This window comes from Paramisgurnus dabryanus, chromosome 4, assembly GCF_030506205.2.
Source record: "Paramisgurnus dabryanus chromosome 4, PD_genome_1.1, whole genome shotgun sequence".
Taxonomy (NCBI): domain Eukaryota; kingdom Metazoa; phylum Chordata; class Actinopteri; order Cypriniformes; family Cobitidae; genus Paramisgurnus; species Paramisgurnus dabryanus.
In genome coordinates, this window is record NC_133340.1 from 31,132,313 (window position 1) to 31,156,854 (window position 24,542).

Here is a 24,542-nt window from a genome sequence, read left to right on the forward strand (position 1 = left end):
TTATGACTGGTTTTGTGGTCCAGGGTCACAAATATAAATTAGTTTATTAATTTATTATATATTAATATTACATAACAGCATGTTAACCAAAAATGCAAATGAGTTTTTTTAAAACTGGTAATTTGGTTTAATTTCTTGAATTAAAACCAGGATGCGTGACTTTGAATTAGGGATGCTTAACGATTAATCGCGATTAATTGTTAGCAGAATAAAAGTTTTTGTTTACATCATATATGTGTGTGAACTGTGTATAATAACTTTGTATAAATAAATGTACACACATGCATGTATTTGTTTTAGAAATGTTTACATGTGCATATACATTTGTATATTTATGTATAATTTATATTATATATAAATATAAATACTTAATATATACATTTTTTTCTTAAAATTATACATGAATGTGTTCATATATATATATATATATATATATATATATATATATTTATTATACACAGTTTACACACATATGTGATGTAAACAAAAACTTTTATTTTGCTAACGATTAATCGCGGTTAATTGTTTAGCATCCCTACTTTGAATAACATTTGCTCTTCTTGCATGACGTAGGCGTGTCTATCGCTCATGTGCAGTACTTACATGTATGGCTGGTGAAGGGCAGGTCAGTGTGTTTCAATGCATAAAGGTTCATTCTAAGGGTCTGTTGATAATGGACTTTTGAGTCTCACTGGAGTCTCATAATGACAGTGTAATGAAATGAGTGAAATCCACTCGACTGGCAAGATTAGTTTCAGAGTCGTAAATGAAAGGAGGGACGTAATTGAAATAAATGAGTAATGACTATAAAGGACAAGCAGATGAAATGTGAAATGAGAGGTCAGGCGGACCTTTGGGCCATTATGGACTGGGATTCGACTTACGGATTCTGTTGGGAATCTGGGGTTTCATTTATAAAGCGTGCGTACGCACAAAACTGGACTGGAAACGTGTGTACGGCAGTTCCCACGCAAAGGTTGGTCTCTGAGGATGATTCATGTACGCACAGTTGCAGGTGATCTGTGATTTAGAAAGGGAACATTGCTTTGTTTTATAAGTCTTAATATTTTTTGGCTTTTGTGTGTACGTAGACTTTTAGTAAGAATCCTATGCACAGTTTAATAAATGAGATCCTGTCTGTGTGGAAATGGATGCCGTTTTCAGACTATTAAGGTTATTTTAACTGTCAGTAACATAATATTCAGTTGTTTGTAATATTCAACAGTTTAAAACATTTGCATTAATAAACATGGACAGTTATTGTTAAGACCTCTTTAAGAGGCTAGCTATTACCGTTTATAAAGTTGAAATATGGATATTTTTCTTACATTTGAGTACCTGGAGAAGACTTTTATTAACCCCTTGGAGCCGTGTGGATTCCCTGATCCCAATTTTCTATAGGAAGAGCAGGGAGACATTTACTAAAATAACTACAAATGTGTTGGTCTGAAAGATAATGGGCATATGTTTCTCGGAAGGCTTGAGGGTGAAATGGTTAATTTTAATATTTGGCTGGAGTATCCCTTTAAAGACGGGTTCTCCCTATTTTCTCCCTATTCATGGGTTAATCCAACTAAAAATTCTCTCCAAATATATGCAAACATTTTAATGCCAAGTAGGCAAATTAGGCTGTAATAATTTGAGCACGGCCCTCGATAGCATAACTGAGAGATGGATGAATTAGTGCTAATCAACAGGAGTAATTATCAGTAATGGTAGATAAGTATGCTTACTTAGTCTTTGCTATAACGTGCTTGAACGTAATTACAGAGCTTCAAGTTTCTAGAAGAGCATGATGGGTCCAGATGATCTCATTACTTATAATATTGCCTTATTACATTAAGCATGTACTGTATAACATAGTTTTGCAACAAAACAAGATATTCTCACTATAATACTCATGTTAAATAATTTACTCTTTTAAATGGCATAAAAGCAAAACAAATAAAGACATTAATCTGTGATCTATAAACATGATTTTTATGTACATGGCAATTAATGCTGACCAACATCCGGGGAAACAAAAATAATATCATTAAATATGACATTATTGATAAAAACTGACCAAAAATAAAAAAGAATAACAAAAAACTTTGAGTAAATGATCACAGCAGATTTTACGTACAATTTTATAGAAATGTAATATATAAATGAGAAATAAAATAAGCAACAAAACAAATACAAAATTGATTTAACTAAAGATTATTAATTGATCAGAGTAGCATTTGACTATAAGGTTAAAAAATATAGTTAAAAACACAAAACTTCATGTACTCCTGAACAGAGATCAGACAGCATCTTCATCGTCAAACTGTCTGTTTTACAGCAAACCATTTCATTCAGGCATTAAGATGTGTACAAATGTGCAAAAACTGTTCGTAAAGTGACGTTTAGCAAAAAATGTGTACGTGTTTGAATCGCTTCTCTGTTCTAACAAAGCAAGGACATCGCTGCATCCCGTGATTCACATTTATAAAACACTACTCGTCCGAACATAATATGAGAAGGTTGAGAAAGCGTCGTTTTGAAGTATATTATTGCACCTAAGGGGCAGCATTTCAAAGAGCACACTGTAGCATAACAATAACCAAAAAACTGAAGAAAAAGAAATGCAAAGAATGTAACTTCACCTGAGATAAAAGAAGAAAAGTGACGACAAAAGTCGTAACAGTTTTTTGAGACTTTGATACGGGATCTGCTGTTTGTCCTACTGTTATTGTAACCTTCCCTTCTTCAGTTTCATTGTTTACATTTAGGCATTTAGCATTGGGCCTCACAACATATAAACAAATGCAAAGTTAATGGAGTGTTGTGGGACGACACGCCTCAGTAGTAAATATAGAGTAATACCGAAGCAAAGTACATGTTGATTCTGTTAAACAAAACTTATTTATAAACCCCCTACTCAAACTACATAAGGCACCCAAAATATTAATCAACGCTCTGGAGGAAAATAATAAAACAAGGGGGCGTTTTTGATAATATTGCAAGAAACTATTGATATGTTATCAACTGAAAGAGAGAAACAATGAGACATCACACAACCAGGAGGGTAAACTTCACAGAAAATGGCTATACAAACCACAGCACACCATCATATGAACATTTATGCAGTTTTGTGAATTAAATACATACGTACAAACATATATACAAAAAACCCAACATGCATTATTGCAGCTGTGCGAATGTGAATGCACTCCAGTTTAAAGAAGATTATGGTACACACACGTCCATCAAATGTATTAAAACTGTATAAAAATGAACCTATTAAAATGTCTGACATCCATAAACCAGCTTACTTTCTTTACTCTACCTATTTTTTGTAGCCATGTTGCGCATTCTAGGAAATGATTTGATCTTTGATGGCCTCCCATTGATAAAGTTCACAATCAAACCTTCTAGACTGCACCTAACATGGGCTTTTTCTGTCGAGGATCTGTGTATTGTTCATCATCGTACGGCCCGTAGCGATCAGGACTGGCCGTGCGATAGTTCCCCTGGCTCAGTGTATCGTATCGCGGTGGCGCTCTGGCTCCGGGATTGGGGGAGGAAGGAAGATCTTGCCTGATGGGACCTTTCTGTAGGGCTTGAGATGACGGGTAGTAACCAGCTGGGCCGTCTGCGTTTCTAGGTACAGGCAAACGGGCCGAGCGTGGTGGATAGTCATCTTGATGGGTCCCTTGATTGGGGTATTCATAGGATGAATTTGGGTAATCCTCCGGATGCATTCTCCTGTGAAACAGAAAAGATATGAGGACATGGAGATATGAATAAATACTTATAAAATTAAAATCACATGCAGATGCTTAAAAGATCATGGGTGCCATACAAAAGTATTGCATTTATGTAGTTGGCGACGGCGTTTGCCCATTCACTTCTTTTTTTGAATCAACATTAAAATTCCAGGTCAATTTTATATGAATGCATGTGCAGAAATGTTACTGTGGGTGCTGTGACTGAAGTTTTTCGCCATTTTAATCACTGTTCTGTCTCAGTAGTAGGGATGCATAACGATTAAGTAAGGAATAAGTGACAACGGGCCATTGAATTATAAAAAAAAATTTGCATTATTTTTTAATAATAATTTAACGGCCCTTCGTCAATTATTCCGCTTATACTACGGTTACCACACCTCAAGACATCGATCGCATGATATATTTAAAGGGATATTTAAAGGGATTCGTCCTATTTCTTCAGAGTCTCATCCTACGGCACTTTTGCGTGTTCCAAAACATCATTTTAAAGCTGGCTACCTCTGTGCGTCTCTAAACAGCGCTGTTATTGCCTTGGAAAATCGTCCGTCATGTTGTTTTTGTTAGTCCGTTATTACAGTTATAGTGATATGAAACTGTAATACGGTCAAGAAAGCTGCCTGAAACTACGTTCGCCATGCGGACCCGTAGGATAATCGCGATTAATGTATAGCAGAATTAAAGTTTTTGTTTACATCATAAATGTGTATGTGAACTGTGTATAATACCTTTGTATAGATAAATGGACACACATGCATGTATATTTAAGAAATGTTAACATGTGTATTAGGGATGCTTAACTATTAATCGTGATTAATCGTTAGCAGAATAAAAGTTTTTGTTTACATCATATATCTGTGTCAACTGTGTATAATAACTTTGTATAAATAAATGTACACACATGCATGTATATGTTTTAGAAATGTTTACATGTGTAAATACATTTGTATATTTATGTATAATTTATATTATATATAAATACTTAATATATACATTTTTTTTTCTTAAAATTATACATGAATGTGTTCATATTTATATATATACATACTTATTATACACTGGTTTATATATGTAAACCAAAACTTTTATTCTGCTAACGATTAATCACGATTAATTGTTTAGCATCCCTAATGTGTATATACATTTGTGTATTTATGTATAATTTATAATATTTTTAAATATAATATAATTTATATTATATATAAATATATTTTTTCTTAAAATTATATTTATATTATATATAAATATATTTTTTCCTAAAATTATACATGTATGTGTGCATATTTATATATACTGTACATACTTATTATACACAGTTTACACACAAACATATATGATGTAAACAAAACTTTTATTCTGCCATATATTAATCGTTATGCATCCCTACTCAGTAGTTAAGTTTAAATGATCCTCTGGTGTGACAAATACATTTTAACTAATATATGTGATCCTGGACCACAAAACCAGTCATATGTAGCACAGGTATGTTTGTAGCAATAGCCAACAATACATTGTATGGGTCAAAATTATTAATTTTTTATGCCAAAAATCATTAGAATATTAAATGAAGATCATGTTCCATAAAGATATTTTGTAAATTTCCTTTCCTATAGACCATTTCATTAGTAACAACATAAACAAGCGGCTTTCGTGGTCATCACGTAACTTCCGGTAAACTCCGCGAAGAATAAATAACAACAAAGTCCTTGTAAAGTAGTTTATTTATATAACAAGCAAAATAAACAACACATAGATTACATAGGAACCCAAAACATTTGTTATTTTTGACGAGGTATTTGTTTAAGGGTTCAGTTTCAGCAAGTAGTCAGACCAATAAACAAACAGAAACCGGAAGTAAAGTTCGGACCAGACGCTTATCGCGTCACCGCAGCACGAGAGAGAGAGAGAGAGAGAGAGAGAGAGAGAGAGAGAGAGCATTATATATAATTTATAGCAAATGTATTTATCATTAGTAATCATTATTCACCCTCAGATTCCAGATTTTTGATATCACGGCCAAATATTGTCCTATATACTAACCATACATTAATGGGAAGACTGCTTAATCAGCTTTCAGATGACGTATAAATCTCACTTTTAAAAAAATTGACCCTTATGTTTTGTGGTCATTAAAACCACATCATAAAAACGACGGCATGTCACATTGTAAGATATGTAACTATTTGCAGGCTTTAATGTATTCATATAATGAAGGGTTATTATACCCTACATTATTTATTCAACTGCATCCATCTATTGTCCATCAAACTTCCTGCAACCTCTAAAAAAAATCAACACTAGGACCGTTACGTCAAATCCTGTGTACAACCAGTGTGTGTGTGTGAAGTTCTCATGAAAGCAGTGTTTGACGTTTAATATAGCTCACTGTGAAAGCATGACTTCAGCTCGAACACAAGTTCACCTGCCAAAGTAACTTACAAGCAGAAGTGTGCGTGTATAGACCGTGCACAGTACCGTGAGGGTTGGAGATGTGTGTGTATTATCCGTCAGCAGCGTATGTGGAGTGTCTGTCAACTCTGACCACCCAAGAACTGAATGAGAAATACTGCAGTCCAAACACTGTGTGTGTGTGTGTGTGTGTGTGTGTGTGTGTGTGTGCGTGTGTGTGTGTGTGTGTGTGTGTGTGTGTGTGTGTGTGTGTAAATGCAGATAAAGCCCAAACACACCCAGACTGAAGGCTCCAGACTAATATTACAAAGTAACTATTGTGCTTTCAACAGTGCATTTCATTTTGTTCTTACCGAGCGACTGTAATGACAGCGCTCATAATTCAAACGCTTCTGTGAAGAGTAATACAATGTTTACAGTAAACTAACGGTTAATGGTTGGGGATTTAACAGGAATGAATGTCTGTGAGACCTCTGGGAATGTATCCTTAAAGATTTACTGTACGCGCTTGCATTATAAAAAACTATTGTTGTAATATTTTCCAGTAGCTGAACTTTAAAAACGTTTATGATGATATATACCACACTTCTACTGCAAAATGTGAAAACTTCACTCATGTCATTTTTAGGGTATTAAGTGACTGCTTTCTACATAATGTGAAGCACATTCTGCAAAAATATAACCTTATTAACTAATATTAAAGATACCAAGATTGATATCGATGTGAAATCATTCTTTGATGCTCCTAATAGAGACTTTAGTCTGGATTTTACTAAAAGGGCACAATACAAATATCCTCACAAAAATGGATGTTTTGCCCTTTCTGTACACTAGACCAGGTGTTTTTAAACTTTATGATGGTAAGGACCCCCAAATATTATGAAACTTATATGAGAAACCCCATCCTAAAATATATATCCATATATTATTTATATACAAAACATTAAAATTGTTAGTCAATTAAAAAAAAAAATCCAGATAATTTACTCACCACCATATCATCCAAAATGTTGATGTCTTTCTTTATTCAGTCGAGAAGAAATTATGTTTTTTGAGGAAAACATTCCAGGATTTTTCTTATTTTAATGGACTTTAATGGACCCCAACACTTAACAGTTTTAATGCAGTTTAAAATTGCAGTTTCAAAGGACTCTAAACGATCCCAAGCGAGGCATAAGGGTCTTATCTAGTGAACGATTGTCATTTTTGACAAAACATTGTCATGCATCCTTTAAGCCCGGGATACACTGCACGATTTTTGACTCACCCAGATAAAAATTACGATTGTGGTCATTTCTGTGATCGTGGGTCTTTATCTGTGGTCCTATGTCGTACAGTAAGAGAGGTTCAAAGACGGTCGCTTTTTCGGTCTTGGGTCCAAAGATAGCCTACGATAGTTTTCTGATAGAAATGCATGCTGGAGACGTTGCACTAATGTGTGTCGCAGCCGTCGAAGCCTCCAACGCGATAGGTGTCATCATCAGACAGTCTACATGCTTGTCGTACCCAAGTTTAAATGATCCATGTCACACAGTGTGATAAGGTAATGATCTTATAGAAGTGCCAAAATTCTGCAGTTTATCCCAGGCTTTAGATAAATAGTCTTAATTATATTATAAAGACAGCATGTTGTTTCCAAATAATTGGTTATGTAGAGGATTTTTACCATTTTTATTTAATCTTTTCTTCTCTGAAACTTTCTGGGGACCTCTTAGAGCCTTTTGGGAGACCCTTGGGAGACCCATATGACATTATACACTATAATGCATGAAATCAAGTCACAAAGTAGTGCAGCTACCAGAATATATGAGATAAGCATAATTTACACAAGAATATATAATGCATACCACATTCATACTAGAATACATAATATACTTCATGCACACTAGACGGTGAGGGCTTCAAACTTGTGTTAGCATGGTAGATTAGCCATAAGGAGGAGAGCAGCAGGTTACAGACTGCGCTGGCAGCTGAGGATTAAACTAGACTTAGAAACACACGGCGGCACCTCCGCTGGGACAGACACAAACAAGTGTGCTACACCCGTACCCTACATCTGACCTCTTGATCCAGTGACCCAGAGTAAACCCACAGGATCAGGGTCACAGCTGAGAGAGCGTGTCAAATATCCAGATGTGCACAAGTATCCATAATTATGTGTGTGTGTGTGTGTGTATGGGAGAGAGTTTTAAAGTATTGTCATGTAAAAGGTCATGTCTGCAACTCACCACATGCTCATTTAAACAACTGCGGGTCGAAGTGTTTTTCAGTTCACATTTAGAATGCAACCGAGATGCGAGCCAACGTGTTGAGTGTGTGTTTGTGCATAGACATAAAACTCTACAGTAGGTGTTGTGACTTAACATATATAGGGTTATAAAACAAAGCCATCCATCTCTCTCACACAAGCACTTATTAACACTCCAGCCGCTGTACGAGGAGCCGGGCCGTCCGCTAACATATTTTCCGTCTTACGAGCGGGAGGAATCCGAGCGTGACTCCGTGCACCTGCCCACGAGGTTCGGAAGGAAATTCTTCCTTCGGCTCCTGATTTGACCTCGACTCTTGTGTCTCCCCTCAGAGACACACACACAATGCCAAACAGCTGGTGGGTGACGGGGTAACAAAGGAGGGTGTGTTGAGATGTAAGTAACAGGATGAAGTTGTTAACAGTCAATATGTAGGAATGGATTAAGGAATTGACTCAGATTCTGAAAACAAGATCAGGAAAATACAGTGCGTGTGTGAGTGTGTGTTTATGTACAGACATGCATATCTAATGTTTCTGTCTGTCTATCCATCCATCGAACTGTCTTTATGTCTGTCAATCCATCCATCTGTCCATCCATCAAACTATCTATCCAATGTTCGTCCATCCATACAACTGTCTTTACGTCCGATCATCAATCCATCCCAACTATCTACCTGTCTTTGCATTCATTCATCAATCTATTTGTCAATTCTTCCATCCATCCATCTGTCCATCCATCCATCCGTCCACCCATCCATCCGTCCATCGAACTATCTATCCATCCAACCATTCATCTGTCCATCTATCCATCAAACTATCTATCTGTCTGTCTATCCATCCAATGTCCATTCATCCATCTGCCCATCCATTCATCCATCCAACTCTCATCAATCAAACTACCCTTCCATCCATCAAACTGTCTTTTTGGTCCGTCCATCCATCCATTTCAACTATCTACCTTGTCTGTCTGTCCTTCCATCTATCCAGCCATCAGTCCATCCATCCACCCACCCATCCATCCATCCATCCATCCATCCACCCATCCATCGAAAGGTCTATGTGCGTCCATACATCCATACATCCTTCCACACATCCATCCATCCATCCACCCATCCATATGTGCGTCCATACATCCATACATCCTTCCACACATCCATCCATCCACCCATCCATCGAATGTTCTATATGTGCGTCCATACATACATACATCGAACGGTCTATATGTTCGTCCATACATCCATGCATCCATCCACCCATCCATCCATCTATCCACCCATCCATCGAACGGTCTATATGTGCGTCCATACATCCATCTACCATCTATCTATCCCTCCATCCATCTGTCATCCATTCATCCATCCAACTCTCATTCATCAAACTATCCATCCATTCAACTATCTATCCATTCAACTATCCATCCATTCAACCAACCAACCATTCATCCATCAAACTATCTATCCAACTATCTATCTCTCTGTTTTTCCATCCATCCATCCATCTGCCCATCCATTCATCCATCCAACTCTCACCCATCCATCAAACCGTCTTTACGTCCGTCCATCTATCCATTTCAACTATTTACCTGTCAGTCTGTCCACCCATCCATCAAACGGTCTATATGTGCGTCCATACTATCTATCTGTCTATCTATATCTCTCCATCCATCCGCCCATCCATTCATCCATCCAACTCTCATCCATCAAACTACCCATCCATTCAACTATCTATCCATCCAACCAACCAACCATTCATCCATCAAACTATCTATCCAACTATCTATCTTTCTGTCTATCCATCCATCCATCTATCCATCTGCCCATCCATTCATCCATCCAACTTTCATCCATCAAACTATCAATCCATCCATCAAACCGTCTTTACGTCCGTCCATCTATTCATTCAACTATCTACCTGTCTGTCTGTCCATCCATCCATCCATCCATCCATCGGTCTATATGTGCATCCATACATCTAACTATCTATCTGTCTGTCCGTCCATCCAACTATCTTTCCATCTGTCCATCCAGCAATCCAACTCTCATCCATCAAACTATCCATCAATCCATCGAACTGTCTATACCTCCGTCGGTCTATCCATCCATCCAACTATCTATCTGTCCATCCAACCATCTATCAATCAAACTGTCTATCCGCTCATCCATCTATCGTTAGTTTGCCTGCCTATCTGTCTATTCAGAACATAGACATACATACAGATAGTCAGTCAGAAAGGTAGAAAGACAGACAGACATATTTGTCTGATAGTCAAGACAATTCCTGGAAATAGATAAAGCCCATCGATGACAATTTCAGACATCTGGCTCAAACAGAAAGGCGGATAGACAAATAGTTTTGTCTCATAGAAATGAGATAATTAACCGAATGCTCATGGCATGTATTATTTTTTCATCAAATACTTGCGCTCAAAATCCACCTAATCCCAGCCTCGGGTCATTTAGAAATACCGGTTTGTTGGCAGAATTCATGAAGAGTCTCAAAATACTCATTTACAAGAAAACATGTCAGACGCACTTAGAGGGTTTTGCATCAGAGCTCCTCATACAAATATTACATCAATGCCGGTTCCAGACCTCGGCCCGTGGGGAAAACAGAAGCTGACGCAGGCAGAAAGCAAAATAACAGGGTTTCATTTCCAAACGCTGATTTCATTACATCCTCTGTGTTTCAAGGCAAACAATGTTAAAAGCAAAACACAGTCACTGTGCTTTATTTACGTGGAAGCAAAACGGCAGCCGCAGCCAAAACGCAATAAAAAACAGAGCGAGATGTCATGACACTAAAGAAGTAACTGGTTTTTGTTGCCAAAATGAACGAACAAAGAAAACCGCAGTCTATTCTGATAAGCAATATCAAAACATCTCTTTCTATGCAGGCACCACCACACGATCTTAACTAAACGAATACTTCATAATCATAACTTCACTACAACCTCTCTAGTTGAACCCAATGTTCTCAGGAGTCTCGCTTTACCGGCACACTGTTAAATACGGTTCTGGAACGATCTCCGTCCTGAGTTTTGCTTTCAGGAAGCATTGTTTAAAACATGGTGAGATTTAAGGATCTTAACTGTACATGACCAATTCCATTATGAGTCCCTGTTTGCAGACAACAGTATTGTTGTGTAACCTCCTGCTTTTGTCTGATCTTTATCCAATCAAATGCAGGCTTAAGACTCGGGGCGATTAGTGGGCGAGTACTTTGGGCTAAAGCTCTTCACCCTAATTCACATCCTACTGTGGTTAAACTGTAACGGAAATGATTCTTTTGTATGCAAATGTGATGATCTAAGAAGCAAAGCATTTTTTGAAGGATATTAATGTGAGAACTTTTTAGAAACAGAGAAAAGGAAGTAAACATGGTTGTTTAAAGCCACAATATGTAAAATTTATGTAATAAAATATCCAAAAACCACTTACACAGTGTGATGTATTTAATGCAGTTGTGGACTTGCACTATCGCAAAAGCTCCCAAGAATTTGTAAATTCAGGGGAATTCCTATTTTGAATAATGGCTCATCCGTTGTAATTGTAATGACTTAATGTCCACATTATCACCAGTTTCCGGTTGTAGAATCTTTGGCAACAAGATATGGCAAATGCGGAAGTGGCGGTTACACAGCATCTAACCCGCAGCTAATTTATTACGATGGCATAAAATAATGTTATCAAACGAACAGGTAATAAAACATTAAATCATTACCTTATCCATGCACTTGCACATAATTAGAAAACTCTCTCCTTCATCTCATCATTAAGTAATTAAGCTTCAACTTTTTACATCGTTTTTGTATTATTGTGTAATAGCGACCTCTAGTGGTGAAAATCCTACATATTGTGCCTTTAATGTTAAAAGTGAAGTTTTGAAGTGAAAAGTGATAAATAACAAAACAAAGTTCAATTAAACTTTTACAAAACGTAACATCAACTTTTTCAAATAAAAACAAATGAAAACAAGCAGAAAACAGCAAAGTAAACAAAACATTTCAAAAAGAATAAAAGTAATAAAATATACACACAACTAAACCGTAATCAAATCTTCACGCAGATTACAACAAAGCAAAATGAAACAACCAGAATCTTTCTTACAGCGGAATTGATTTCTGCAACATTTACGCAACATCACACTTAATATAAAATTCAAGCCGATAGCCATATGGTTTCCAGCCCTGAGTTTAAACCACTAAGCCACCACCCCAGCGATCCCATACGATCTGTGCTGACAGCTGCATTACACTTCCTACAATGAACGCAGTATAAAATCTGTCCCTGTGGCTTTAAATGTGACTCGCTGTTTGAAGTGATCAGTTTCAGCCTGGAGGAACTTCTCCGAAAGACCAAAACGAGCACTTTTGCTCCTACAGAATCGCACACGTTCGCACACACACACAGTGGAGAGCGAGCGCATGGAAATATATGCTAATGCGACGAGGCGCAGTCATTTGAAAGGAAATGGGTCTGAATGAGCACCCGGGGGAACTGCGGCACTAAGTTCAACCCTGAAAAATGTATTTCATTTCATTTAAATGGTCCGTTCTTATGAACACATCGGGCTGCGGGCGACGCTGCCGTTTCAGGGCGAGCTAAGAGTCACGGGGGAATGAAGTGTTCAGTGTTTATTTTGAGGGAAACATTAAAACCAGGCGAGAAACGTGAAAATGACTGACTTTATGAGCAACAGGAACTTTGTTTCTAATGTCTCTGCTAAAACTCGTGCAGGTGTTAAAGAGCATATGTGTGTTTTTTTTATAAGTACAAAGATTTGAAAATTTGCTTTGATGTACAAAGGTGTGATGTCTGGAGGTAAAAACTCCAAATCAAGATTTCAGAAACAGTGCCTGTATGAACAGATGATCACACAGATGGTAATACTATGGTACTTTATATCATACCATAGTACTGAATCATTACCATATTAAATAGTACGGTAACCTTTGTTTTGAAGTACAGTGTGTAGAGATGCACTGACATATCTGCCAATAATCAAGTATCGGACGATAAAAGCTATTTTTCATACTATAGGCCGATATATCCTGTCAATCAAAAGGAAAACAGGAAAATGCAATGAATTTGAGCTCAGTGTATAGAAAATGTAAAGAATAATCACTTATTCAATATTATTGGTCATTATATGAATAAATAACATTAAAAAAATTATCTTCAGAATTTTGTTAATGCAAGTTAAACAAAACTTAAAATTAACACCAAAGTATCGGTAGCGGCAGATATCAGTCTGAAAAATCGGATATCCATCAAAAAAATTAAAATAATAATATTGAATCTCAAATGGTGCGTTCACACCAGATGTGAATGAAGCGGTAAGCGCAAGTCATTTACATGTTAAGTCAATGCAAAGGCCCAATAGACATCCTGCGGCGCAAATTTAGCGTTTTGGGTGTTTGACGAATTGCGCAAGTTAAAAAAAATCCAAACTTTGGCCGATATTCGAGCTGCGTTTACATTTACGTGCCGCGTTTACACGCTATATACATATACACAAAGATACTACAAACTAGCTAAAACTGGCAAATTGAGCATATGTGTGTCTGAATTTCACGTGCCAATGAAGAAGCAAGTTAACTTAAAATGTTCAAGCCTCTAACTATACGCAAATAGCGCGATTTATTCTCATTATTCACTTCTTATTCACGCACAGTTATGGTGCATTTACACCAGCCGCGGTAGAGGCGGCAAAAACGCGCTATTTGCGCGTAGTTGGACACTTGAACATTTGAGTTTATTCGCTTCATTCGTGCGTGAAATTCTAGTCATTCACGCAAAAATTTGCATCATGGGAGAGGCTTATGCGACTCCGTTGAGACTTCGCTCGCTTCCTGTAATCACACCACTACTCCATCAAGGTCCTGATTGGTTAACGCGATACGGGAATCCGCCATTTTTCAACTTGCGCATTTCCCGCAGCAACGCTCAATTCGCGCGTAACGCACCATCCATGTCTTCCGTGCGTACCGCACCGCAGGATGCCAATTCTCATCTTTGCATTGACTTAACATGTAAATCACTCGCGCTTGCCGCTTCTACCGGGTCTGGTGTAAACCCTGCATAACAGTGTGAAATTTATTACTATGATAGTCATTCACTGACCCACCATACATCAAAGTACCACACCAGTAACAAAACCGGTACAAAAAATTCTCCATTTTGTAACGATTTAAATCAAAATACCATAGTATTACCATCTGATATCATTGCCATTGTCTCATGAACCATGCTTTTCAATCTTTGTCAGAAATCAGATTGGAATTTGATTTAAATATGACGTTCAGGCTTTTTTTGTATGCTGGGCCACATCGACCTTTCCCAGCGTTCAGTGGGCCACAGTTAAGTCTCTCCTCGTATCGGTGTGTGTTTCTGCCAGAGAATGATTGAAACACTTAAGCACTGGGCCGCAAGCCAGGTTAGCATTCCCAGCTTCCTGTCTGGATCCCGCTCCCCTGGGACTGGATCAGGTGAATATTCCGGGATGAGAAAAGCTCTCGGAAGGCAAACACTCAAGATTTAATTAAGGGGCTGAAAGAGGATTAAAATGAGTGTGTGTGGAAGAAACAATGGACCCTCCCCACCCTCCTTTGCTTTTCCTTGTCTTGTTGACTATAAAGCTAAGCGCACAACTATAAGACTGCAGGTCTTAGCCTACTTTTTAAGCGTACCTACGCCCAGATGCTCTTTGACTACATATTTAGACTAGAGCAACAAATCTTGCAATGAGCAACAATTCTTGCAGGAGAGGGTGTGGTCCTTGATCAGTTGTATAAAGTATGCAGTCTTTAAAATACAGGCATGAAAATATGAACTTCTGGTGGTCTAATATGTCTAACATACAACATCCAAACACGTCAAAGTACACAAACATGCAAGTCTTACCTGGGTACTGTCGCATACATCCGATCCAGATCGTTGTACCTTGGAGCCATTCTTGCATCAGGACCTCTGATCTGTAAAAAACAAATAAATCAATGTCAGACGTGGTTTTAAAGTAAAATATTTCAATGACTTGTGAACTTTAAACTCCGCATATCCATACACAGCATTGGGTTTAATGTTAGTCTCATGACCGCAGTGGGATTCTGGGATTGCTTTGTGTGACGGATGAAGGTTAGATGCATTATGTTAAGAAGCGAGATCATATCAGAGTTCTCCGGGAGGAAAATGGTGGCATTTGTCTCAACGAGACGTTTATAAGCGCACGTCCTCCCGTGTGTGTTAGCGGCCCTGCGAGCCACCCTGCATGCTAAGTGCGATCTTTAAACAAAGTGTCTCGCAGGGATCGAATGTCACATAGTATGGAGCGAGATGGCGAGGTGCATTCGGCGGAAAGGTCACGTTTAGAAAAGCGAGAGATGATTGTGGGAATGATGGAGTGATGCACGCGGCCAACGATCAAAACGATATACAATTCCTGCCTTTTCTCGCTTTCTTTCAATCTTTCTGATGTCTATTCTGGCTGCACAGATGATCAGTCAGGGCCTTTTTCACAGGGGATGGTATTAAAGGACTCCGTATACGTTTATGACTCTGACCGAGACTTATTGTTCCACAGAAAGGATCCATCTTGAAGGTTTTGAAAATCATAGTACAATAGGTTAGAAAATAAGCCACACAATTCAATTCAAGTTTAGGTCAAGTTTATTACAATCTCAATTTAAATATAAAAAAAAACTGTATGAGTGTTCACTGGGGATCAAACCCATGACCTTTGCATTGCAAACTTAATGCTCTACCTATTGAGTGATTAATTGTGTGCTGTGTGTAATTATTATGTATGTATGTATGTATGTATATATTTATTTATTTGTATTTTCTATATTATATATAAATTAAAAAATATTATATATAAATAAAAAATGTCTGAAATGTATACATGTATGTGTGAGTGTTTAAATATACATAATAATTACACACAGCACACACACACACACACATATTTTATGCAAAAACTTTTATTTTGTATGCGATTAATCTCAATTAATCTTTGCCCAGCACAAAATTTTTAAAAGCTAATGTTTATGAGAATTATTGCTGTTAATATATATAACAAAATTACTTCCTTAAAGTCCATGTAAAGATCTATATTAACTCTTTCTCCGCCATTGACGAGTTATCTCGTCAATCCGCATTACCGCTATTATCCAGCAGGAGGACTTATAAAACCCGAAAGTATCGCCCTACAGTAGGTGAAACAGCTGTCCGTCGAAGTTTTGAGGATCGCTCTGCATCTGATCTCTATCAAAAGTCTTTTACAAAAATGGAATTATCTCAGTTTTTTGCTCAAAATTTTATGTTTTTGAAGAAATGTACCCATATTTGAGAGGTGATAAAAAGATAACTAATGAAGGTAGGATGAAACATTTTTTTTAACCACCCAACCAAATTTAAATGCTGGAAAAAACACCAAGTAAATAAAATAATTGGTCAAAATCTAGGAAAACAGGCAGGATTTTACTTCAAACGCTGTGGGCGTGTCCGCTATTTGCGTTGAAACCACGCCCATCACAGGAAAGCTGCTGTCTCTCTCAACTTACAAATACAGCTACAACCTGAATAAATACTCGGGATTGTGTTAGGGGCGGGGCTATGCTCAGTGGCTCAAGTGCATCATCGAGCGACCGTTTTAGCTCCGCCCAAATAATCCTGAACAGAGAAATTTGGAAAAACTGTTTAACGATCTAACTCTGCAATTTATTACTACATAGTTTACAGTATTTTTGCTGTGTTTCCGCAATACATTTCTAACATTTATAATGTGTTTAGAAACAATTTTAAGTACAAGAAACAGAACCTCTACTAAACAAATGTGACAGCACAGAACATTTAGGATCTGTCTGTAATTTGGTGCAACTTCTCGGTTCCTAGGGTTACTCTGCATTTCCATCTGGACACATTCACCACAAACAGGAATAAAATCTCTGGACGTTAATGCTCTGAAATGTTAGCTAGTTGCTTCCACTGGGAGAGTTTATTACAAAACACAAGAGACTGCATCCGCTTTGAATATTCCACAATACTCACGTGCTTTACCTCACTGGCCACAGATGTTATCACGGGCACATGCCATTGATCTTTACCGAGTAATTAGCATTTTAGGCAGAAGGGACAAGACGTGGGACCGCTGCCAGGCGCTTGACTCCAATCGAGGGAGAGAGAATTTGAAACTTTGCCACGACAGGCTTGGTGGTCTGGTCGAGCTAAACCACGTGGGGTCAAAAAGGATCAACAAAACCTGCTCAACCCTGCCGAACCTTACTGAAGGGGAAATCAGGGCACCATGGCAACCGTGCTGCCGAATCTTTGCGGTCCCGTTATCAGATCGAAATGGCTGTGTGGACAGATGAAAGACTTGTGTACTTAGCAATGTGGATGGCATGACTGTGACGGCAAACACGCATGCCACAACAAACGTGCAAGCGTTTACGAAAACGCATATGGCACTCGTGCATGCAGATGCTGCGAGATTACACAGAGGTATTTACATTAGAGAAACTGTGGATTAACACAGAGATGCATGTTTTAAAGAAGCCAACAAAAAGCCTTAGTTTTTATCATTTCTTTTCTGTAATAAGATTCCATTGATTTAAGCTTTGAGTCAGAGGGAATAGGCGGTGGGGAGTGAAGCTTTGCCATCGGATTTAGACTCAGCACGTCCTCTCTCGGCAAACACAAACCGGGCTTGCGAGTTTGTCACCGAGCTCAAGCTGTGAGAGGTGTGCCTGTAAGCTGTGCTCAGTCGCTTTTTCTCCCGAGTGTGTGTAACACTGCAGGCGAAAACTTTACCCAACATGCTGCTTTTTTATATGCCACAGCTATAAAAAGCAACCAATCCAGCCCGTTTGCTGTTTTAAAATCAAATAACACATTCCTCAAAAGACAACTGGGCTACAAAAAACAACAAATCTCACTGTCAACCATATTCTGACCAATTTGTACACAAAACCTCAAGCTGCCCGAAAGTCTCTGCAACCCGGTGGTTTTCAAATTAGGGGGTGCGAGATGATGCCGCACCTATCTTATCTTCCTACCTACCTATCTTTTTTCAATGCATGCACTTTTAATCTTTGTACAGCGCTTCTTGAATGTGTTAGCATTTAGCCTAGCCCCATTCATTCCTATGGCTCCAAACAAAATTTTATTATGTGCCACCATACTTATTCGTGTAACTACTCATGTATGAGTCTTTGGATAGGGAAAACATGGAAGTGTTTAGTGGCTTCTAAATTCATCCCTGTTTGGAGCCATAGGTAACACATTCATGAGGCGCTGTACAAAGATTAAAAGTAGGCGCATTGAAAAATTATAGGTGTGTATTAATCCGTATAAGTTGAGGTAAGAACACAGTAAAATGTTGAAAAACTGTGGTGTTTTCCTTCAAACGTTCCTCCTGTTTTCTACAAACTCGGCACATTACTCCGGCATGCTGCTAAAATAAACATGTCGTAAGTATAGCGGTCATCCTATCGCTCGTTGACTCTCCCTTGAGTCTCTATGGCGTGTGCGGCATTCGGACCTTTGATGTAGCGCTGCCACGGCCCAGTGCCCTCTAACGTCCCCTGAAAAGCCACGGTCATGCTGCCCTAATGCCCCACGCTTGTTAGCAGCAGATGGTGAAACCATTTTGCGGGGGTAATTTAGACCCAAGGCCGCGGGAGTCTGCTCATGACCTCCTCATACATCTCATTCAACCCTGTAACACAGGTAATGTGCAGTACTTGATCAATGTTTACATGGTATGACAATGTATATTGGAGTACACGTAGACTTACTTTTCTGACTCAGTATTTTTTTGTTGGTTTTTAGAAAACCTATATCAACATTTTTAAAAGTTAGATCCTGTTTTTAGAAAAATCTAGCTTGGTAGTCACTTTTGTTATTTGCAGAAAGTTGAACTGTTCTCAACTTTGTTGCATCGCTGGACACGCCCCATCCGGTCGCCAGAAATCATCAGCTGGGATCGTGTTGCTTTTTGCTACGTGTCGCTTGTAATGTGAACGTGGCATAAGTAAGACTATGGTGCAGTGTACCAGTTTAAAATGTAATATAGTATAGCTCTTCTTACAAAACAGATTCTGCTCATTCATTCCTACTTAAATTCCCAAAATGAATCAGGCATCCATTGCTGAACTTTAGAGGTACGATAAAAAATTCGACACACGATTTCAACTCTGTCCTTGCTCATTTCTCCCCTGAGGTTCCTAGACGGCTTTCTCCATTCCTTTTTCTTCATTCAGATTCCTGACCACTGTTTCCTGCACCCAGACAAAGCTACACACATCTGAGCAGTTTTTCTTTTTAAGTTAGTCTTTTACCTGCTTACTCGAGCACAAACTTGCTAAAATCTCTTGTTCCCTTGTCCATCTTTGGTTTCTTAAGCTTCCTCTATTAGCTCACGATGATGTGTTTTGACATCTCCGGCACCTGGTTTAGTATTTGGGATTATCTGTCAGGTTTGTGGAAAGCCACCTAGTTGCCGCCACTCAATCGTTTTATACACAGCCGTCACGGGTGCCTGTCAAGCCTGTGTGTGCGTCTGAAGATGCGAGATTAATTGGACCTGACAGGACCGGGTGCTCGTCTCAAAACATTCTGGTGCAAGGAAGAGAGGAAAAAATCATAATGACAGCGTTCTTAATTTTCCACCTTCTGTCTTTTTCTTTAATCTTTCTTGTGTAATCTTTGCAGCTGCCTTTAACTTATTTAACTCTGTAACCACTGGACTCTAGTTAACTTACAAGCACAAGTAACTAGTATCTGCTTGATTAGGTCAATATAAGGGGATCTCAGGACTTATTTTTACCATAAATTGTGGTGCAAATGTATACAGTGCAAAAGTCGTTGCCAAAATATTGTGGTGTTGCCAGGGTGTTGCTATGTGGTTGCTACAATGGTTTGTTGCCAAGCAGGGGGTTAGGTTTTTGACAGGGTGTTGCTATGCAGTTCCAGGGGTGTTTTGCCAGGGGTGTTGCTATGCAGTTGTTATAGTATTATTGGTGGCTTGTTGCTAACAGGTTGCTAGGGTGTTTTGCCAGGGTGTTGCCATGTTATAGTGTTCGGAGTGGCATGTTGCAAAAAAGTTGCCAGGGTGTTACCATGTTATAGCGTTCTGAGTGGCATGTTGCAAAAATGTTGCTAGGGTGTTTGCCAGGTTGTGTTGCTTGGCAGTTGTTATAGTGTCGTGGATTTTTCAGATGGAATAATGGATCCAGTAGAGAGATGTAACTGAAATGTAAACTAATTCGTTTTATTAAAGAATTGTATCAGACAGCCATTAATACAACACTGGCTCAGCCTGGTGATCACCAAAAAGATGTAACAGCTGAACTGCCTCTCCAAACCCCCAATTCATATTCTTAGAGTTGCATTGCAAGCTTGCAACGCACACATTTCCTGTTTTTTAACACCTTTTAAAACCCAGACTCAGTGTTTTCCATAGAATCAGCTTCTAATTCTGCGTCGGTCACATTTGCTAATTTGAGCTGACCAATTTTTTGTTTTCAACCTTTTAGTTTCCACCAATCAGCAATTAGGTTTGCTTTGTTGCTACAGAGCAAGTTATTTTTGTTTTAATGCAACTGCACTTTTCTTGGAAGCTTAACCATGCACTTGTAATAAACTTAGTTCAAAAGGGCAATGCACTAGAGAATTTGCCAGGGCATTGCTTTGCAGTTGTTATAGTATTCTGAGTGGCTTGTTGCTAAGAGGTTGCTAGGGTGTTTTGCCAGGGTGTTGCCATGTTATAGTGTTCTAAGTGGCATGTTGCTAAGAGGTTGCCAGGGTGTTGCCATGTTATAGTGTTCTGAGTGGCATGTTGCTAAGAGGTTGCTAGGGTGGTCGCCAGGCCGTTGCTTTGCAGTTGTTATAGCATTCTGAGTTGCTTGTTGCTATGTGGTGTCTACTAGTGCTGAGTAAAAAATACACATTCTCAGATTTTAATCAATCTTCTATTTTAAAAACGATATACATTCAAGAAATCTCTGAATCCATTCTTAACATGTGCACTTTAATTCTGACAGGGCTCGTAAGGCGTGCCTGTTGGCCTGGGGCAAACGTGAACGATGCTCAGGACAGTCATAAGCCACTGCAACATCATCATAAAAGTTTATCATTTGCAGTTGTTTATGGTCTTGCCAATTAAAACATTTAAGCAAAGAAGACACAAAACAGATTTCAATGCGCTACTCAGACACAGTTTTAGAAGTTTTGTGTGCGTGCATCCAAAGTGCACGCCTGGTTGCATGTCAAGGCTTTATGTTTCCTTGCGCTTGAACGGACATATTTACACAAAATATTTTTAAAATGTCGCAATATGTGGATTTTTCAGAAAGCAAATGCATATGTAACAGTATAGGATTTGTGCATTACATGTAAGTTTTAAAGTGACAGTACACCAAAAAAATTCTATTAAGTTCTATAGTATTCTGAGTGGTTTGTTCAAAGTGGTTGCCAGGGCTGTTCCTAGGGTGTAGGCTGTTTATGCAGTTGCTATAGTATTCTAACTGGCCTGTTGCTAAGGTTTTGCCAGGCAGCTGTTACACAGTTCCTAGCGTTGCTATGTAGTCCCTGTAGCTTTCTGAGTGGACTGTTGCTATGGTGTTCTGTTGGGGTATATATTAATGGCTCAAATGTAAAAAGCTCACTCCGAAGTCTAATGGATGTTCTAAAATTTTTCATTCAATGTGAATCTGGGGAATTTTTTTGGCAGACGAAAATCATAAATTTAGAATAAACCAAAAGCACAAGCAACAGTAATGACAACTGTTGCCTGGCAACCTCCACCAACATCAGCCATGATATCAGTTAATGCAGTAACAAAAATAAATAGCTGTAATTCTTGCAGCAGAAATGTCTCAGTGCATGAACGATATGAGATTGCAACTGACTTCCAAATCAGAGATAAACAGACACACAAACATACACCAGACAAAATCGAGAAAACCATCATCTTATCCAATTAAACTATTTTATCGCCAATTTGTGCGGATCTACTGTACGCGCTCATGTTCGGCCTGAACATGCATTTATATATTTCTTACGTTATTTTGACAATCACCAATAGTCACCTCCATTCACTAGACTTATTCATTCAGCTATTTCTGAGCATACAGCCACTGCTAAGCTATTAAACCTATAAAAAAAGACACCACAAGACACCAGACAGAAAAAATCTATATGAAATTTCAGTTTGTAAAAATATTTAGGACTTCTTATAAAAAGACCTTTAAAGATTTAAGATTCCTCATTTAAACATACAAATGCAGTTTATTGCACTTGCAATTTAATCTACTAACAGACCACCATACATCTATACAGCAACCAATACATGACTAATGAACATTTAACAATGACATAGTGCTTTATTTCGATCCTCAACTGGGCTCAAGAGCTTCAATTTTCTCTCTGTGACTCCTGAAAAGTCTCGATGAAGTTCACTTTTCCAGCAGACACATGTAATCATGTAAGCTATAATTGTAAAGTCAGGCGAGCCCTGGACATAACCCTCCATCTCTTCAGATGAAGAACTGGACATCTGGGTGGATGCGCGTGTGGCTCAGGGCGCTCTGCGTTTAATAAGCACTTCTGAGAAAGATTTAGTTTTTGTTTTAAAGCGCTTCAAATGACAACGGGTGACTCTCAGCTTTGCTATTTTTTTGCACAAAACGCTTCTTTTCCAAGAGACATTTTTGTTGTTTCAGTGTTTCTGTTTGTTATAGCAAATTTAATTCTTAATTTATGCATAATAAATCTCTGTCAGTCTTTCCTTTATAACTTCATGTTTGGATGCCCCATTTGTCATTGTTTTATTTATGTTCATGCAAGGTGCCAAGATGACAAAATTTTTTTCAAAGGTGGCAAGCCCATAAAGTATTCTTGGCATTATTATTATTTTTAAAGCAACAGTACATGAATAAATTTAGCTTCTGCCTTTAGTTACTCATTCCTTACACATAATTAAAAAAGCCATACGGGTTTAAAACAACACTAAATTTACTCTCCTGTTGCCGTGTTTATAGTAACAAGTGTTTATAGTAGCAATTATTGCATTTACTCAATTCTGTTCATTTACTCACCCTCACACTGCTTTTTTTCACACAGTGAAAGTGAATGGTGCCCCAAACTGAAAGTCCTAAACAATCTACCTGAAAGTCATATTGCTTAAATGCATATTTTCATCTTAGATAATCGCAACGCAACAGATGGGCGGAGGCCCTTCGATAGATCAGAAAAAAAAGATGCCCATCCCAGTTTTTTATGACTAAAAGAGAGTTATGCATTAATAATGTCTTTGTTATTTATTAAGACAGACTTGTCTGGTGGTGGGATAATTTATGCTCAAGAAAAACTGGTGGTAAGACTGATATCATGTGGATGAAAAAATCTATAAAGTACAGTTGTTTTTTATGTATGCCCAGTGGCGCAGAGGTTAAATGTTGGGATGTCAAGGGCTGGGTCAGCTCATTTTAGGCTCAGGGCAGTGCAGACAGCACACCAAATACACACCCACATAACTAGTAACCACACAACATAAGGACCTAAAAATACACATGGTTTCTGATGTATGCAAAAGACCGGCCCACACAAGCAAGTGAATACTGCAAACCTTGAACTGTAAAACAAAAATGGGCAACTTCAGACCACAAAAAAACCTTTTTGCTTAAAATAAGATACATAAAGGGTAACAAAAAAGACAAACGAGGACTTGAAAATGAAGGACTGGTGAAAGAGTGTACTTAACCTTCAGAAAATCATCCAGGCAGGAGGTCATAATTAAAGACTTTATTACATGAAATGTCATGTTAATTTTATGTTGGATAATGACGTTTAATGGGTCTCTTTCTGAAGAACATGGAAATCATTGATTTAAAAAGGTCCATTAGTGCTCTGTTCACGAAAAGTGCCAGAAACATTTTGATGCAAGACTAATGCAACGTGTCCAGCACATGAGGGTCATACAGATTTATAAAAGTCTACGTTTTATGAAATGGAATTGTAGAAAACAACAATACAATACAAACAATACAAATAAATGTGACAGTATGTATATGACTGTGTGTGGATGTGTTGTGATCAGGAAGAAAAACACTTTGAGAAGAGACTGAGACC

At 38.1% G+C, this 24,542-nt stretch overlaps 1 protein-coding gene across 5 annotated transcripts in view; it reads right to left on the minus strand.

The window, feature by feature from the left end:
* Nucleotides 1-1,966: 1,966 nt before the first annotated feature.
* Nucleotides 1,967-24,542, minus strand: part of pard3ba (par-3 family cell polarity regulator beta a) — a 168,281-nt gene continuing 145,705 nt past the window's right edge. For all 5 annotated transcript variants that reach the window (XM_065254167.2, XM_065254164.2, XM_065254166.2 and 2 more), the window contains 2 exons: nt 15,315-15,385; nt 1,967-3,732 (listed from right to left, as the gene is read on the minus strand). In XM_065254167.2, the coding sequence (XP_065110239.1) occupies nt 3,399-3,732; nt 15,315-15,385 (405 nt within the window). In that variant the 3' untranslated portion in view covers nt 1,967-3,398. The remainder of the gene's footprint in view (nt 3,733-15,314; nt 15,386-24,542) is intronic.